Genomic DNA, 19,393 nt, shown 5'->3' with positions numbered 1-19,393 from the left:
GAAATTATAATTAATTTGTTTATTTCAATTTCTCCTGAAGTCAAATAGAATACACTGGTGAAACACGATAGTACCCATGGGCGAAAGGATGTTTTGGGGTGTAGTTTACATTGTGTATGGAGTGGTAGGGTCGGGTGTAATTTGTTCATTTCCAACTCTTATGAAGTCACGTAGAATTTCACTTAATTTATTTTTGCTGACATGTTTTCAAGCATTACATGTGAATCCAATTTTCACTGTGCTGTGTCTCAATAGAGTGTGAGGGAAATGGCATTTTCACTAGAATTTATTTCAGGGGGAAAATATTTTCAGTGATAATGAAGTATTATGACAGAACTCCATACCCTCCCCGTGCCTTTCATTGCGTATGGAAGTTATTTTCACGAGTGATGCGGTGTATCCTGTTGCCGTACTTTCACGAGCGAAGCCACTGGGAGGGTGTGGGGTTCTGTTTATTACATATGTCCCATATTTGATTATTTCATATTAAAGAAAGAACGTGCAACAAATCGGGATAGAAATTTAGGTCGGGGAACCCAATTGCCCATTAATATGCTCCAAGACAGTGCTGCGACCTAGCAACGCGTGTCAGTGTAGAACGCGTGTCACTGTACGTGCATGGAGCTTTTTTTTAGCTCCATGGTACGTGTGAAAATAAAATAATCAGACGTCTAAACTTGAGTCATTGTCCGAATAAATACTGCTCAAATTGACTAAGTGTTCAAAACGTCATAAAAAAGATGCCGCCGACGATGCGCGTCGCACAATCTTTTTGCTAGCTGTCAAACAACTTGTCAAGTCAAAACATCTACGCGCCAAAGTGAAAAGGCTGATCTTACTGCCGGTCCAGGCTGCGGGTGGATGTTCAGAGAGCCCTTCAAGATTGATAAAACTCAGTTTCCAGGTGGTCAACATACATTAAGTTCTCCCAATCCTAGTATTCTATGTGATGTACATCTAACATGCCAAAAATGAACGATTGGTGAACGATTTGAACCTGACAAAAATAGCAGACGGTAATGTGTTTACAAAATAAAAATAGTGATTACTTGATTTAGATACCAGGAAGGGGAGGGGGTAAAAGAAAAGTTATATAACATTTTATTATTCAATAATTTATTAAAATACATAAGTTTGTCCAATTCCCTGTGATACAACACCTCAGACATAGCTCATTGTACTCGGTTTGAGTGTGGGTACAAAGTTACTATATGAATTTTTTTATATCTTTTTTCATTAATGAGAAATTTGACCCCAAAGTTAGAGTAACTGTTCACCAGGAATGGCTTTTTAACTCTTCTGTGATTTTTTTTGGCTTGGCTGATTTTGTTCAAACTTGATAGGCAGATCGGCATAGGCATTGAAAATAAAAAAAACTGTAGCGTGTGTTCTTTGCATTGAACGTTGCGAACACGCACACAGATACGCACATTTTTGTTGGGATACCGGAAAAGATTGAAAACTGCTAAGTAAAAGGTCAATAGATGTTCATCTGAAGTATATATGTTTGATTATTTATGTTTTTGCTATGTTACTATGAACTTATTGTTTCCGGGAGAAATTTATTATTTATAAACGACATCAAATTTGACATGTTAATGGATGTTTATTTGCATTCTGTAGTTTCACCTAGTATCATACTCATTGAGCTCCGTCACATTAGTCATATGATGGATGCATAGCTAATGACGTTTGGGATTTTGTTCCACTTTACGTATTTTTTGCTGAATCCGAATTATTACTGGTGAGTTTTACAAAGGATACAATTTATTGCACGATGCATGTGTACTTTTATCTAAATATAGGATATACGGAGAGGGTTTAGTCACACAAATAGGGATGCAGTTTTTTTTTTATTATAATACCTTTGTCAATACTGAAAAGTATAGTTCTGTTATCTGCCACCTGGCTTGAATCACTGATACCAGTATCTCAGTTGTCTATTAGTCGTAATCGAAACGTGGTAGGCAGTTTCACTTGCTCCAAGTATGTACCAATTTGCTGATGGTAAGTTTGTTTGTTATGGTTCCCAGCATGATTGCGCAATACGTCCGGTGACCCCCCGTCCATACATGACACGTGTGGAGAAATGATATGTACTACGTGCAATTATGTGTATATATAAACGTAGGTTGTTTCGTTTATAGACGCCAGACTTCGAATATATATTTTTCTGTCTATTTATAATTAATTCATATATATGCCCATGAGATCCAAAGAACGAATTAAATTCTGCTATGTGTTTTGTTGAATTAACCTATGTACTCGTCGGAATTCAAATATATTGCTATGCCACGGGAATCAAATAACTCGAATTCGCTTGGGATAGCAGAATTGGTGAGAGCAACTATCAATCCTTTAGTATATTTAAGATATAAAGCAACAAGAAATATTCACATGGTTGTTGCTTATTATTGTGGTTTCAATTAAGTTGGCTGTGCTCGATATAACGTCACAGGTATGATAACAGCCAGCCGAACCGTTGTCTACAAATCTTTCTGTTCAATTATGGTATATATACAGACCCCAAAATGTAGCGCATATATTTCACCTCAATGATGATTTGACAAAATAGTCTTAAAACAGAGACTATATTACTTTCTATATTTGGTGTAGCTCCGCACCTGCTAAACAATTAATAAGAATGGTGCCCGGTGCAATAGATGTATTTATACACAAATGTTTCATTCTAAATAAGAAATGTTCAGAAGCAGAACAATTCAGGAACGAAAAACGGAGACATACAACACTTTCTTTCTAATTGTATTGGTAACAGAGTTGATCACCGTCCATGATATGTCTTGCAGTTTAGTGAAGCAAATCTAAAAACGGTTATGCGAACGAGCGGGTGTTACTGACAGAGAAATCGGCCAATTAGTCGTGGATTTGACACAAAAAGATGCATTATTACACGTCGTTCGTTATCTTCGGTATCTACTATCCACGTAACCATGGCGACCATCAAATCACGAAGAATGTATGGTACTGGACACACAATCAATTTGTATAATCGTGACGCATGTTTCAGGCTGTCTAGTTCCCGTGCGTGTTTAAACCAATGTAATAAGACAGCATGTTTGAGTAATTGTAGATAACGCCGCATTTATTGAACTGAGAGATTGTCATGACAGTTTCGGTTTCTCGTGTGTTTTATGCAAAGTATAATAATAATAATAATAATAATTCAACCTTTGTATCGGCAGCATGAAAACAGTAATACATATATTTAAATTACATTCATCATTTCTTTTCTATATTGCCATAAATCAGTTACATATTTCCTAATTAAAGCTGATGAGGTATTTCCCACATTTTCATTTATGTTCCATAGTGTATCACCAAAAAGGAAATTGAACCTATAATTCAACCCCCCTGAAAGAAAACTATTCATTAGTGATGAAGATTCAACATTGTTTCTCAGTGAGGTTTCTAATGCTAAATAAAATTCCTTTCTAATATGATTAGATGACGTACAAAGATAAAGAAAGTGGTAAGTATGTATATAATAAGGAATAAACAAACCTAAACTTACTGAAATAAGCAGGCAATCGACTATAATAATATTTGTATTGTATAATGTACCTATTGTGATATGTATTATTCTAAGTTTGCGTTTTTCACATTGTTTACATAGAACACGTTATATATTATAACGGAAAAGTTGAATTTATTTAAATAAAAAGAGATTGGGTGCGGACATTTAATCTTAACATCGGGTGTTTCACTGCGTTGTCATTACAAAGAATATTTAAAATCGTCGTTTAATGTAAAGTCTTACCAATGTTACGTGTTTTATTGAATAGCGTGACTATGAATATGTTAGTACAGCATGAATATACAGGAAGTGAACTTTTAACCGCAATTATCACCGCAATGGCCATACATTCCTGCTTAATTACTCGTTAATTAAGTAAATTGTAATTACAATAAGCTAATTAAACGTTCTCTTGAGATCAATGTAATTATACATTATCGAGGAGTTAAACAAGGACCTACCATTATAATACAGCAAAAAGTTACACATAACAACCTTCGAAGATTTCCAACATAGAAAATCTATATTTAATATCCGTGTGCGAACACAAACATTCTTCTCAGGAAGAATGGTGATTTCAGACTTCCTTTGTAAAGCAGAAGTGTATATGTACGCAATAACGGAACGCATAAGTCACCGTAACGTTTGACCTTGTCGTATATATATATACTCGCAGGGGAGTTATTATTTAACGTCTCGGGGATGCCAAATTGCTCCTTCATCACATCTCTGATAAATGAACGAAATGATTGATGTGTGGAAATTGGGATCAGATTGCTGAGATAGCCTTAGGATGTAATCGGACACGTCGTGTAATATGTGTTTCTGGGTTGATGGGAAATAGGATTAAAATTATTAAGTACAAAATATTTTCTTTAGATACAAAGTCATGTTACTAGAGTAATTATACAATAATCGGATAATCGCAAATAATTAGAAAGACAGTTATTTCAGCGTGGTATATGCCAGTATGATATAAGTAGTTGTTGTTCATTTGTTTATTGTTCATGGTAACATTGAACAATATGCTGTGTTGCAAATGTGTTCCATGCAGAATTTTAAGAATATTGTCCAAATATTATTTAACAATTATAGTTATTTAAAAAAAACGGAATACACAATGTTAAAATATATATTTTGTACATTATTTAACGACCATATATTACACTATTCAACTAGACAATATTGAACTCAATATTTGAATTATGTTAATATTGATAATTTAACGAGATAGTTGAACTCAATACTGTAATATTGTTCATGATTCAAGAAACAGTTTTGAATTCAACATTGTGAAATCACACAATATTTAACCAGACAGTTTTGAATTCAACATTATAATTGCGTACATTATTTAACGAGAAAGTTTTGACTTCAACATTTATAGTATTGTACATTTTTTAACGACGCATTTTTGAATTCCGCATTTTAATATTGTACATTATTTAACGAGACAGTTTTGACTTCAACATTGTAATATTGGACATTATTTAACGAGAAAATGTTGAATTCAACATTATAATATTGTGCATTATTTAACGAGACAGTTTTAAATTCAGCATTTTAATATTGTACATAATTCAACGAGACAGTTTTAAATTCAGCATTTTAAAATTGTACATTATTCAACGAGACAGTTTTGAAATCAACACTGTATTGTTGTACACTCTTCGAGAGACAGTTTTGAATTGTAATAGCAAACTTCTGGCTGGTTGAATAAAGCATTGGACTGTGTAAAGTTTCCAGTAGTTCAACACAATTATTATTATTATAATTACATTGGACTGTAAAGTATGTAGTATAACTTTATTGTATTCTGTTAACCACAAAATTCAGATAAAAATTATGGTCACTGAAATATTTACCTCACGTTCATAAAGTAAAAATATTTTTGTAGAACCAAAATTTATGTTTGTAAGGTTATACACAAAAAGTGAGATTGCACTTTCACTGCAGAATTTCCATTCAGCAATAATAAATATGCCTCATATTAAATCTCGAACGTGTTCTACATCTAACAACATGACAGACAGTTTCCCTAGTTTTCTGTCAAAAAGTAATCACGTCATAACATGAACAGATTGCCAAGCCTAAATCATATATCATTTTTTGAGCAATGTGAGGTTGACTAAAAGCAAATTCTGTATTTGAATGGGAATACCTGTGCTCAGCCAATTAACTTGCAAATTCGGAGCACTGTTAGCGCAAGGTTTGTATGAATAAAAGTTTGACTTCTGAAACTCCGTGACCCGACACTAACGCGTATAGCACAGGGGCGAGGACGGAATGTATTCAGTATTTTCAGACGATTAATCTGATTAATAAACAAGTTTCACAAATATGTACGTTACTATAGTGTTGATAATCGTAGTTTCACTTCATTTCAAGACGTAAAAGTGTGTACAGGAGATAAAGATGTAGAATGATGGGGAATGATGGGGATTATTTAATATTTTTGAAAGTGTGATTGTTTGTAGCGCGTTCCGTCACGGTACAACATATACGTCACATATTTCATGGGACGCGGTGCGAAGAAGAGGTGCTTTAATCATATATTTATGTCAGAGGTGAATACCATAATTTTACAATTATGGCAGTTAACCGAATATTTTATATTGTAGTTTGTATTTTAGGCATTCTGATCGCCTTTGAAAGTTAACAAAAAATATAACAAAACGTGTTTTCTTTTTATTAGCTGGTGACATCTTGATATTCATATGTCACAGATCACGAACAATAAATGGGACAAACGACCAAGAGAAGTTAGAAGTGAACGACAAGGTTTGAAATCGACCTCCATCTTTTGCACACGCTCGGTAACCTAGCACTTAGAGAACATCCGTCTATTGCATTCGAAGATATGTTTTTTTGTGTTTATCTAAGTGTAAGATTTTCTGTGATATTGATTTACCATTGGTGTTTACGAATATCGTAAATTCTCTTAAATTTGTTGAATAAATAAATTTTGTTTCCAAATTCCTACATTAGTTACACCATTAGTTTCTTTTGTCGGAGTGACAAGATCGCGTATATGGGAATTTCCCGAATATATATTATCTACAGAACTTTACCCGCCCAGTTACAATTCATTCGTCAATTTTTTAATTTTTTTTTAAAGATGTAAAAAGACGTAAAAAGGTGTAAAAAGACGCCTAAAGTTACGAAAATTCACTTATTTTGAATGATCAAAATGAACAAAAATATTCGGACGAAACATCTTCGCCGTTTAAAACATACAAACCGAAATAGCAGCAAATTGAACTACCGATTTCGAGCGATTGAAATCTTTCAAGTCTACTACAATGAACTCGAACTTGACTTCTTATCATTTTTCAGTGTGTTGTTCAATACTTTTAAATTCTTCTAAGGAGACATTCTGCGATAAAATTACCGGCATGTCACAAACCTACTTGAATACCACGTCATTTTTTTCTCAGGTGCTCCCTGTTTGAAGGCGTAATCATCTGGGTCAAAGGTGAGACCAGCATGTGGTCTTTTGTTTACTACTTAGCGGCTGTGTACCTGTGGGTTTATTCCTCAGCTCCTGAGAGCGAGGTTATTTGTAGATATGTTGGCGATCGCCTCTATGTCTGTGGAAGTACTATGGGAGATTGCATGATGGGAGTGAAAATTTTTTTGATCAATAAAATAATTTTAGAAAAGTGAAAACTAGAGTGACTGTGAAATAAAGGTTGGTTTTAAATGTTAAATGTCATGGAATCTGGATGAAACTGAATAATGAAAGGAAATTGAACTGGTATGAAAGGGAGGTAAATGTAGCTAGAATGCAAGGTCAAATTCCGGGGGTCAAAATACGTCACAATGCATCCATCATTGCGGCTGCAAAGTGACAACAACTAGGGATGCAGTAACAAACTTGATTTGCAGTTTGCATGAATGGCCGGGGAAAAAACATGCAAATTCTGTGCTTCAGTAACAGTATTTGCTGCTTTTTGTGCAATGAAAATTAATACAAGAAATGCTGCCAAAAGACATTTCCTTCTAGTAAACAAAACGTTTATCTTGTAAATGTTATGGTTCGGTTACAACAAATCTCAGAAGTATTGGGGCAGCCAATTTGCAAACTCGCTAGCGAATTGGCTAACTGCTTGGGTTTTGTCTAAACAGTTGGCTTTCGAATCTTGCTGGCGCCAATTTGTGGTCGCGTCTACTCGGGGCGAGTCCATATTGCTTAGGTGATATAAAATGCTTTTACGCGGCTTGATACATGTTTGGATTCCCCTGAATGATTTGCTTTGTTATTCGAGGAATGACAATGTAAAACTAGTACGAGTAATTTACAATTTATATGCGGGTAGCCATCTTGAATACGGCTTGAAATTAAATAAAGAGACAAGATGAGAAACAGTTTCATACAAAGAAGGAGAAAATAAATTTTCACATCCAACCGCTAATAATATTCGACCTCATTCGTCGTTTTGGAGGTAGCCATCAGGACATCGATTACGAACAGCGACTTACGAAAACATTGAGTTACAGAAATGACCACGCCCATATTTTTGAAACCACGCCCACTTTTGTGAAACCACGTCCAAATTGTAACTCGATGTTCAAGGGTGACAGTCGTCGTGTTGCGTCCTGTTCGATATGGGACTCATAGCGACGTATACAACGCGCGCAAAATACGACCACCGCGCTTTCAATTAACAGTTAACAGAACTTCGAGTTACGGGCACCATACATTTCGAACTTTAAATAACAGTTAATCAAAATTCGAGTAACGGGCAACATATATTTTTTGTTTTGCTTAACTTTCTAATTTTTTAACTCGAATTTTAATTAACAGTAAGCAACGTAGATTGTAGTTATTGTTCATCCAGATACCGTCTTTCATTTTTACCACGCAGTTAGCTTGCTTGTTTCAACTTTTGGGCTTAGTCACCTCATGAAGGTAAAAAGACCTCCATGGTCACCTGTACATCTTCACAACTTCACAGACCGCATACAGAGACCAGAGTCGCTATACTTCCTCATCGGCGTCATTCCATATTTTCATCATCTCAGACTCTCCTTCTTTTATTATATAACGATTCATTGTAAATTGAAAAACCCACGAATGTCTTCCGTTTCACTAGTTCAATGTGTGAAATCAGGCAAACATATTTTCAAATCTTCACATTACTCGATTTTGGCGCGTTTGGTTGCAATAATAACAGTAACATTGTTGCGACATTATAGACGCGCACATGAGTTACCAACTCGAATTTGAATAACTGCTAATTAAAGTTACAAAATTTAAAAGTTAAAAGTTAAAAGATATGCGCGAGTATGTTTCATGGGATAATAGGCCACTCCCTTGCTTCAATTCCAACAATATCTCTAGAAATATCACTTGCCGTTTATCATCCATATTTCGATATCAATGTGTCGATTGCGTGCCTGGTAATTCTAACTAACTACTTTGTTTTTGCAAAATTTGCCCAGCCTTGCTTCTACCAGTCATTCAAGTGAACTCCGCATTGTCCTTAACAGTAAAGGGTAATGCAGATATATTGTAAATTACACAGAGGTAACACTACAATACATTTCCCTTTACATCCCTTATATTACATAACAGTCTTTGAGCTGAGGCAGTTATGGTTCTACAACCATCACCAGTTCTCTTGTTCTGTGTGTATTTGGATGTTCTAATCTTAGTGTTTTTCAGTGATTTCTCTAGGTGCAATCCAAATACAGTAGGTGTGTCTTGTTTACCTGAGATTTGTAAGAGTTTGAGCTGGCCAACATGTTAGTTTTTTTCATATGGTTGATTACTGGCATGTTGATTTCCCATTTTTGAGCCATGTTTTCAACTTTCTTCATCATTTTCACATAGCAATCTCGTCATATGTTAACATTGTCGTCTATGGAAATTCAATTAGCCCTGAAGAACACTGCCATCGATGAATACCTGGTGCCAAGTATTGCACCGTGCGCAGAAACTAAAAATGCTAAGGTCAATTTCACCAGTTTCCAGTTAATACACGCGTTTAGTCGCTAGATTTAACAGAAGACAAAATAGCCCCTGCTGCCATGCCAACCGTATATTCATGACCGTACAAACAATAAGGCAGTGTATATACTCCAACCCTCTTTGCGTTCTTTACGAATCGCCGAGAGGTATTTTAAACAATTCCTTGTTCAGCATTTCATGATGTATACTTCAACTATTTCCGCTGATTCTTCAACGGGTTGAACTTTTCAATCGAGAATACGACACAAAATTGGAAAATACGTCCCCCCCCCGGGCCCCCACCTCAGCCAACGCACGCATACACGTGCCAACCACGCTAGAATGCCACACACAGACTCACGAGGGTAGGAAACGAACTAATCTCCCTCCAGCGTGATCAAATCCGATGCCGGTAACTCACTCTGTCTAATAAGGAGTCCCCCGTTGAGACGAGCAATCGCTTCGACGCTTCGTATATTAAAAGGCCGTGACATGTCGACAGTGCAAATATAATGCATTATCCTGAAGCCTAAAGTGCTAATATTCTTTGTTTTGTGAGGCGTAAAATTGAACTGAAATCAAATTATTTTCCAGGGCTGCATCAGACGGCAATTACACTTGAACAATCACGAAATCAAAGTTCCACTAGCGGAAACTATAAAAACGATCTGATTAATTTAAATCATGGACACGATAAAGGTAATATTGACTGAACCCTTGAAAATATTTTAGTGAATGTTTTGAATTAATGGAATGTTAAAATCTTCCGACAGATGTTAATTTTGTTTGCTGCAAAACGGTGTGTGACACGATACTGTGCATTCTCGTCATACGTGTCTGGTTGGTATTCGCTTTACGTGAAACCTTTCTATCTTCGATTGGTTGGCTGGTAATTGCCAAATAACCCTTCTACAAACACTTGCAGCGAGCAGAATAAAAACGCGTATCACACAGACATAACAACCAGTGAAAAATGTCACATAGCATACTATGGGTGAATACATGCCAATCAATCGAACGATCCGGCATGGAACAAAATTATTACACAAGACTTAATAAGCGCACACAAACAAATACCTATACACGCAATAAATACTGTGATGAGTATACTAGTACAATAGGGGAAGTACTGCTAAGAATATGGTGCTTAGAACAGGTATTTGGCTCATGGTAACGACCGCTGCTAGGGACAGTTCAATGTTCAAGTCATGGTGTCACAAAGAATAATTGACAGCGACTGTGGCGCAAATTTATAATATTTTTGGTTTACGTGAAAATACTAATCGTGTGTTTTCAATATTTTCGGTATATTCCAGTACCGTAACGTATATCTATCACGTAGTTTTCATAATATCCACAGATTTACCGCTGTTTGCATAGACCATGCATGACGAGCAAACGTGTTGTCATTAAATGAAGCTTACACCTGATATATTTTGAATGTTTTTGTTTTTTTTATTTCAAAAAGTACAATTGTTAGAAAAATCATCCTGGGCAATAGTGACATGTTGGAATATATATTACATGTACTGCAATACAAATCAATGATTAAATGCTCTACAACTCTAACAGACTTTCTTTTAAAAATACACTTTATTATGCTTTCTCATAAGCGGCTGTCAACATGCCAGTCCTCTTGGGACCGAACGCCTTTGTAAAATTTAGGAGAGCAGCCTTGTTTACGGCTCACTGTACTAACATCAAGATGTCAAACAATTACTATACGCTAGTAAAAACACATAGGGAATAACAACACTGACGTCTGTGTCTTATATAATGGCCCTTATAAAGTATGGATGATGTCGTGGTGACGTAATTGCTGCTCTTAGACTGAAAAAAAATACAAATGCTGTTTTATAACTGTTTTGGTCATGAGTTGACGCAGATTCGATTGCATTCAAATACTTTGTAGAATATAAAGCCAACAGTGGCATTATTACTAAGGTTGCTGCACTTTTGATATCATGTACTATGTCCGTACATAACGTTGTATCGACACGTAACAGTACATTCTTTTTTTTTTATAAATATGTTGTTATAGCAACCACGTGTTTTGAATTCACGTGCCGTTGGGGGATTAAGTTTCAATTCTTGGATAATATAAGTATTGCGATGGTACTACTCCTGTTTCAGTTTAACTACAGAAATCACATATTTTCAGTGTTCACCGAAATGTGTTATTTGACTTTTATTTAAAATAAGAATGATTGCTATGTGTCTATATTAATATCATATACAGAAAGTGTAATTTGCCTGTAAAACACCATGTAACCATGTCATATTTCCACACAGATGAATATATCAAACACATTTAAACAAATGATGCGTCGTATACTATCACCCACGTTCAGTGTGATTGATTATTTGGTTCCCATGGCTACTAGAATTATTGAATATACGCATCCCCAGCAAATTGTGTTTGTGAAGAGAACTTCAAACCAGCAACTATCATGTTAATCATTCAACCTCAATCTCGCGGCTTATAGGTATAGGTATTATAGGTATCAATCAATTATTAGTTATCAATTGATAAGATATTTATCATATAAAATAAATTTTGTCATTGTTTTGCTATCATAATTTGATTATTTGCTTTATTAACACATTATTTTGACATTAAATGTAATTATATTATTTATTAAATTTGGCGTCGATTTATTTCGACTGTATAATTTATATTACCATGCGATATGCACGTGACGATAATTTTCTTTATTATATTCTTTCGTTTTTCACAAACTATGGTCCTGGATAAACGCTATAAGATGTCCCAGTAATCAATGAAAATCATAGAGGAAAGAAATATCCCGTGGTCACATATTAATTTGAAATTGTCTTTCATCGCCTACATGTGTTTTTTTCATTGAATTCCCATGATTACGTATCGACATATTAACGTCGGGGTCACGTGACACTGTCACGTACACGTAAACCACTTAAACACTTTTAGCCTTGACCTAGAATCGAACTTTCGGTGACCCGGGCGGTGACCTCACTACCTGGTATGCACGTCGTAACTGACCCAGCTGGGACTAATTATCGATAATTAATGCTTTTAATTATTATTGCCGGTACTCTTTAGATTTAAGCAAATGCGTTGTTCTATGTATTGACGAATGCGCTAATCGATAATCAGAAACAATTGGTAGTTTTTCTTCTTTATTGTCATTTCTTCAAAAAACTTATATTGATATTTTGAATACGTTTTACATTTCTCTGTTACATCTGAAAGCGCGGGGAAAATAAATGTTGGTATCACGAGTACCCAATGTTTTTTTTCAATAAAACAAAATATGGTTACCGTGAATTATTTATCACCAACAAACACTAACAAATAAACAAGAGACTTATGCAACTATCTTTCAACGGATATCACTTAAACACTTTTTTTTATTTTCACTAAATTTGACTCCATCCGATCAACGAGCAAGTCAGTAAATCTGACGGGCGTAACATTGTTATCGGAAGAGCCGTTTGAAAGCATACAAGACAATGGCCCGACTCAATATCAATCCCGTTTAAAACGGTGTCAAGTAAAACCAACTTGCAACTATTTTCTGTTAACAAGATGTCAGCAACTATTATCTCCGACATTTTCTGTGGCGTATTGCGGTTAATGGACACATGTATATAAAAATGAAAGTCACATATTTTATGGTTACTAAATTTGCATATCAGTGTAGCGAATACAAGTATAAAGGTTCATACCACTCATCGTGTCAATAGTCTTTTTCATTTCAGCAGATGCACATGAAATGGATAGTAAAAAAACTGTTTAATTTTAAAGCTAGCATCCCGTTTCGCCTTAGTATGCACATACATGTATATATTGATAGTATTAGTAACTCGGTATTACGTAAAACAAACCAATCTACACAAAAACGATTAATATAAAGCAATCCATGAGACTGTAATTGCATCCGCCGTGATTTACAACCGCATTGTAGCGTAACCGGAATTTGCGAGAAGTGAGGTCAGAAGCCTCGTTTCCGTTAGATAAGTCAAAATTATTTCATCATTTTGTGACGTTAAAATGCATTGGTAAACGGGTTTGATAGCAGAATGACGATAAAGAGGGAACAAGGTTCTAATATTTATTTTAGTGTGTAATAACGAATATTTCAGAGCAAAAAATGCCTGTATTTCAACTATAGACATTATTAGTGCGGTTGTGAAGTTGAGGTATCATATTTATACTTTCTGCTTTCTGTGGTAAGGGCTTTCCATAACCACTCGTCGGAAGCATGCCCATTCACGATAACACGCCCATGTCACGACTTTTGCACATGGACACGCGCTGCTGAACCTGTTGAAATGCTTGAAAGAACACAGACATGGCGTGAATCACAGTGATGTTCACCTTGGCACAAATGGGTTATTTTACGGACGTACTATGCGAACATAAGGCATATAGACCCTTTTGATCATAACGTCGGGAGTTGTGTGTTATTTGTTACACTTGAGAAAACGCTGAAATCGTATGGAAATCGCTTTTGAATATATTTATTTGACATTTAAACGTTCATTATATACTGTAAAATACTTTATTGTCGCTTGGAATTATTTTCGCTGAAAGAGTGATACAGTGAAAATAAAATCCAGTGAATATACCTTTTTTTCCAAAGTTTACATTTAACTTGTCAGAAATCAGTGAAAATAAATTCCATCAAAACACCCGAATATTCTTTTCAGTGAAAATTAATTCCAGCTAAAATAAAGTATTTTACAGTACACACATTCTAAAGATAAAAAAAGAGAAAACTGGCTAATTGGCTGATTTAACCATTTCACTTTTAATTGAATGTTCTCGTATATTAAAACAGTTGTACATAGGTTTCGTCATATCACTCATAATGTTTTCATCTTTATTTTTTGTAATATCAATAATTAATAACTCTACTTTGTTTTTGTTTTCAATCTCAATTTCCCTAATTTTACAAGCTGAACATCTTCTACCTTATATTGCTGTAATACTGTACATTTCCAGTTCGATCTGTAAGCGATGGGCACTTACTAGTATTATATGCGAAACCATGATGAAACAAATAAATGGGCGAACGCTAGGTGGCGCTGTTGCATTTAGAGTCCACTTCAACATTTCCACGTTCACTGCATACCTTTTAAATGTCGATTGAGAGTTCATTGAAGAATATTGATTTACGTTCAATCCTTCCGCGATATGCTTTAACGATCTTTTTTTCTAAATACACATAAATCGTCTTTTGAGTCTTCTGTGCATGCACATAACTCATATTTCACCGTCGGCACTGCCCATCTTTAAGTGCGCCCCAGGTGAACGACATGTCCTATATACCTATATATCTGTACATTGCACTACGCCGTTGATGTCACGTGTCACGTACGTCGGGCGTAGCTGTGGTTCATAGTTCATGTCCTATATACATAATGATATATGTACATTGCACTACGAACACCCCTGGAAGAATATGCCGTTGATGTCACGTGTTTCCGGCTAGGTGTGCTGTACGTCTGTTAAATCTAGGTGTGTTGTACGTCTGTTGAATTTCCTGTATATGTGTAGTTTTAGGTCATCGCCGGACGTGGCTGTGGTTCTATGTCCTATATACATAATGATATTTGTGCATTACACTACGGACTCCCCACCCCACACGAATACGCTATTGATGTCAAGTGTGCGGAACCATTACAGCTCCCTGGCCGAACGAATGCTTTGTATATTGTGCATACGCGCCAACTACGCCATCGGTATTACGATTGTATGCATGTGTGGTTTAAGCCATGGCAGGTTGGATACGTAATGAGCAAACTTTAAAGATTTAAAAGTGAACCGTGTTTACCCACATGTGTAGAAAATACGAGTAATATTTCCATGTCTTTATTCATAATCAAAATATAACTAAATTATCTCACGGGTATCACGACCTATTAAATAAGGTGGTAATTTTATCACAATATTTTTTGTTTTATAAGTGCTATTTAATTGTAGATTTGGTATTGTAATTCTTAGAGCGTTTTTACCCTGCACAAATCACGGTTTTGAAGAAAATCGTGTGATAAAATGTCAAAAATGAGCATTTTTGGAACAATTTTCATCAATCCATGTAAAAGCATTGTTTCATGAAGAATAAATAATAACGTTGTTTGCCAGTGAAAGAGATGCTGAATTGATCGAGTTACGGACATCGAGTCACGAAAACATCGTGTTATAAAAAAATACAAAACCACGCCCAAATTGTGACTTAATGTCCAATTAACAGTCAATAGAACTTACGGACAACATCATGATAAGTTTTGTTTTTGTTGAAAGTCCACATTTGTTGTTTTGTTTAACGTTCAAATTTAGTACATGTAACTCGAATTATAATTAACAAATAACTGAACTTCAAGTTTCGGGCAAAATAGATTAGTTGTTTTGTCTAACGTTGTATCATGTTGCCCGTCAATCGAAGTTCGGTTAACTGTTAATTATAATTCGAGTTACATGTACTAAAATTTGAACGTTAAACAAAACAACAAATCTACCGAGTTTGGGCATGGTTTCGTCAAAGTGGGCGTGGTTTCTAAAATATGGTCTCGAAGTCCGTAACTCGAACAATTCAGCATCTCTGTCTGAATACGTCGTTATGGGGCTCACATCGAACACGACACGGAGTTACGACCACGGTCCTTTAATTATCGATAAAGACGAAAAATAGTTTAACTCTGTGGCTTGCACTATTCATGGTTGACAGATGCCTACACCAGTACTCCGCAATTAATAATACATGGAATAAAATGGATGCCATAGTTATTTGATATACGAGGGCAGAACAATGAAAGGCCGATATCTAACATAAAATCATGCACACTATAGATATTAATACCACATGCCCGAGTCCGGAAATTGAAATGTGGCTGGCGCCCTCAATCAATTCACCCATATCACTTGGGGGACTCTAGTGAGCCCGTCACATGTCAATCACATCTGATGCTTAATATAGCCCAATTGCTATTAAAATCTGATGTATTTATAGGCATGTTTTAATGTCGTTTTTCATCCGTTCTGTTTTTATGTGTCCATTCTCGTTTGACGTTATTTTCAAAACAAAAAGAAAGAAAGACTCTGAATTGCAACGTTATATTACCTCTATGCACTGTTTGCCAAATGATGGCGTTTTTATGATAATATTTGTGACTAGACTGGTTCTTTGCCCCCAAAACCAATTGGATGTATAAAATAACTATTATTCTGCCATTCCGTACACTTATCAACATTGTATAACGCACAGTGGCTCCTGGTGTCTTCAGTTGTACTCGGTATGTGTAGGTAACAAAATATAACGTATATAGTTGCCACCAGCAATTCACACATAGTGAGATGCCCTGGTCGTTCAAAACAGACATTTCGGTAAAAATGTAAACAAAAATTAAAAATAAAAACAATTTTAAGCAGATTTTCCAACATTCGAACCCTTATTGCACTTTTATGACAAATTCACTTTTTTGTAGCATCATGGTCAATTATTTGCATTCAGGCTCGTCTCGTGCCGCATAGACTGGGTGTAGAGAGGTAGGGTGACCCTACCTCTCTACACCCAGTTTATACAACCGGTCATAGCTTGTACAGAATATGCGTGGGTGATCTGCGGGAGGATAGTCTACCTCCTAAAGCACAGACTGAAAACACAATGCGGGTTGACCTTTGATCCTTCAAGCTAAAGCATTTGAAGGACCAGTCCATAAATTTATCTTATTAACAACAGTCTAAACTAGTCATTAGGTTCCTTGTGATTAAGGCATTCTCGGTGTCCTGGCTGATCACACTTGCTGGGTTGTAGTATCTCCTTGGCTACCAGAATAAGATGGTATAAGCTGACCAACAGAAAAGATTGGCTTTGAGAATCTTGCTAGCAACGAGGTTGATTTGTAAATAAACCCATGTTCTCTACTGTGTATACCGAGAATCATTTCAGAGTTATAGCACTGTACTGTTTGTATAGTGATTCTTTATTTAATGCAAACTTTTGTATTTTTATTGTGTCCTAGTGTTAGATTTTTGAGACCATACTGCTGTACTGTTGTGTCATGTCAATAAAACATTACTAACTATACGTTGAGTATATTTTAAGGGGTACTCAGTGGCTCTGGACATATACGTCAGTTTAATACGGCTCCATCAATTTTAAGATGAGCATGCTAATGATAATCACTGGCTCAGCTGGATGATAGTTCCGTTAATATTCCTGGAAAACATATTAGTTAAATGCATGTCTAATGATATGTCTATATGGCAGACATTGAAATAATACACCACATAGTACATAATATAATGTGTTAGAAGGATAGTATCTTTGCTAGGAAAATATTGATGGTTATAACCCGACCCAATAGTGACCAAAACCGTTACATTCTTAGAATGTATAGGCATTTGGCCTGAAATTTCCGGAAAACACTTATTTTTTGTGTAGACTATGTCTGTTTTACATGACTCACATAAATGAAACAGAACAGATTTAGCTAAATGATTAAAAAGTACACCATTATGAAGAATATCTCATGAAGAATACACGAGTAATTTTTGTAAATATTGTTTCATTTTTTTTAATGTAACTGTGAGGTTATAACTAGGGCATCATCTTAGGAAATTTACATACGCCTTTGATAATGAAACATAGAAAAGCCAAACAGCGACAAAGTAATGTTTCCTTTCGTGACGCTATACTGGTGCTTATAAACATCGAGGAGAAAAAATGGGAATGTGACACTAAAACTAGCACACAAATAGAAAACAGTATTTTTAAATAAACAACCAGGTCATCAAACGCTTTCTAAAAATGTAAAGGTTTGATTGTCCAGCATTTGCTAGCAAAAATACTATATGTAGCAGGGCAGACGACAATTCTTACTTTTTATTATTTGTCAGTAACTTATATAAATATATGCATTAAAATATGACATTGGTGTCCCGATCGTGTCAACGAATGCTTTGATGGGGAAATAATTTGGACATTCTAAGTGTCATAACCCGAACACAGTAATAGAAAGACTGCAGTCATTAATGCATGTATTAAACAGCCATATACATGTAGCTATCAACGAAAGTGGTACTCGATGTCCTCGGCGAACCTGCCTTTAAATATACATTTCAAACAGTTTATCTGATAGCTGGTTCAATAAATAACAGTGCTACTATTTAAATATGTACTGAGAATGAAAGCATTGCACTGTTCTGTTGAGATTTTGTTGAGAGATACAGCTACACAGGATTGTGTAGTCTGGTCATGTACACAACAGTACAGTGATTTACGTGACCGGATAAAAATAAAACAGACTGTCAAAGGGCACTGTCTGGGCATTGACATCATTGTACGTCACAGAAAGGAAATACGAAGTACAGCAGCTACAAACAAACCTTTCTTCAACAGCATACAGCTGCCTACCAACTGGAGAAAAGTTTGGGTGCTTAGCAGTATATTGAATAGTCGACTCGTAAAGATAATCTCATAATGCCTACAGGTCGTCACAAATCTACGGGACACGAAGGGACCGCCATGTCCACGCGACGTGTGTCACGTATGTGTAATAATAATGAGTGAAAACTAAAAACATAATCGCACGCATGCTCGGTGAATGTTAGAACGTGTTTATGCATTGGATGTTACAGCATTCAACACGCTAATGGTTTCAGTTTATTTGAGCTGGAAATACTGCACCATTGAAATATTAAATTTATTTAAGAAAAAAGTCAGTGTGGCTAACCTCAGACAACTCATAATAACTTATTAGTTGTCTGAGGACTAATATCATCATTCTATGTGCGTCAGTGCATGTTCCGGTAATAGTATTCATAATTTCTCAGTCCGAACTATAGAGGGCGCAACAAAACAAACTAGTTTTAACTAACCCACGCAGCACTATACTGGGCATTATTATACCTAATGTTT

General features: G+C 35.6%; 1 protein-coding gene across 1 annotated transcript in view; it reads left to right on the top strand.

Moving 5' to 3' along the window:
• LOC100375477 (glycogen-binding subunit 76A-like) overlaps positions 1 to 6,517 on the top strand; it is a 48,638-nt gene extending 42,121 nt beyond the window's left edge. Inside the window, exon 2 of the mRNA XM_085500341.1 lies at positions 6,231 to 6,517. Within this exon, the coding sequence (XP_085356467.1) occupies positions 6,231 to 6,245 (15 nt within the window). The 3' untranslated portion in view covers positions 6,246 to 6,517. The remainder of the gene's footprint in view (positions 1 to 6,230) is intronic.
• Positions 6,518 to 19,393: the final 12,876 nt, after the last annotated feature.

Source organism: Saccoglossus kowalevskii, chromosome 6 (genome assembly GCF_978046115.1).
Source record: "Saccoglossus kowalevskii chromosome 6, keSacKowa6.1, whole genome shotgun sequence".
In the NCBI taxonomy this organism is placed as follows: Eukaryota; Metazoa; Hemichordata; class Enteropneusta; family Harrimaniidae; genus Saccoglossus; species Saccoglossus kowalevskii.
This window is presented reverse-complemented; position numbering and strand designations above follow the sequence as displayed.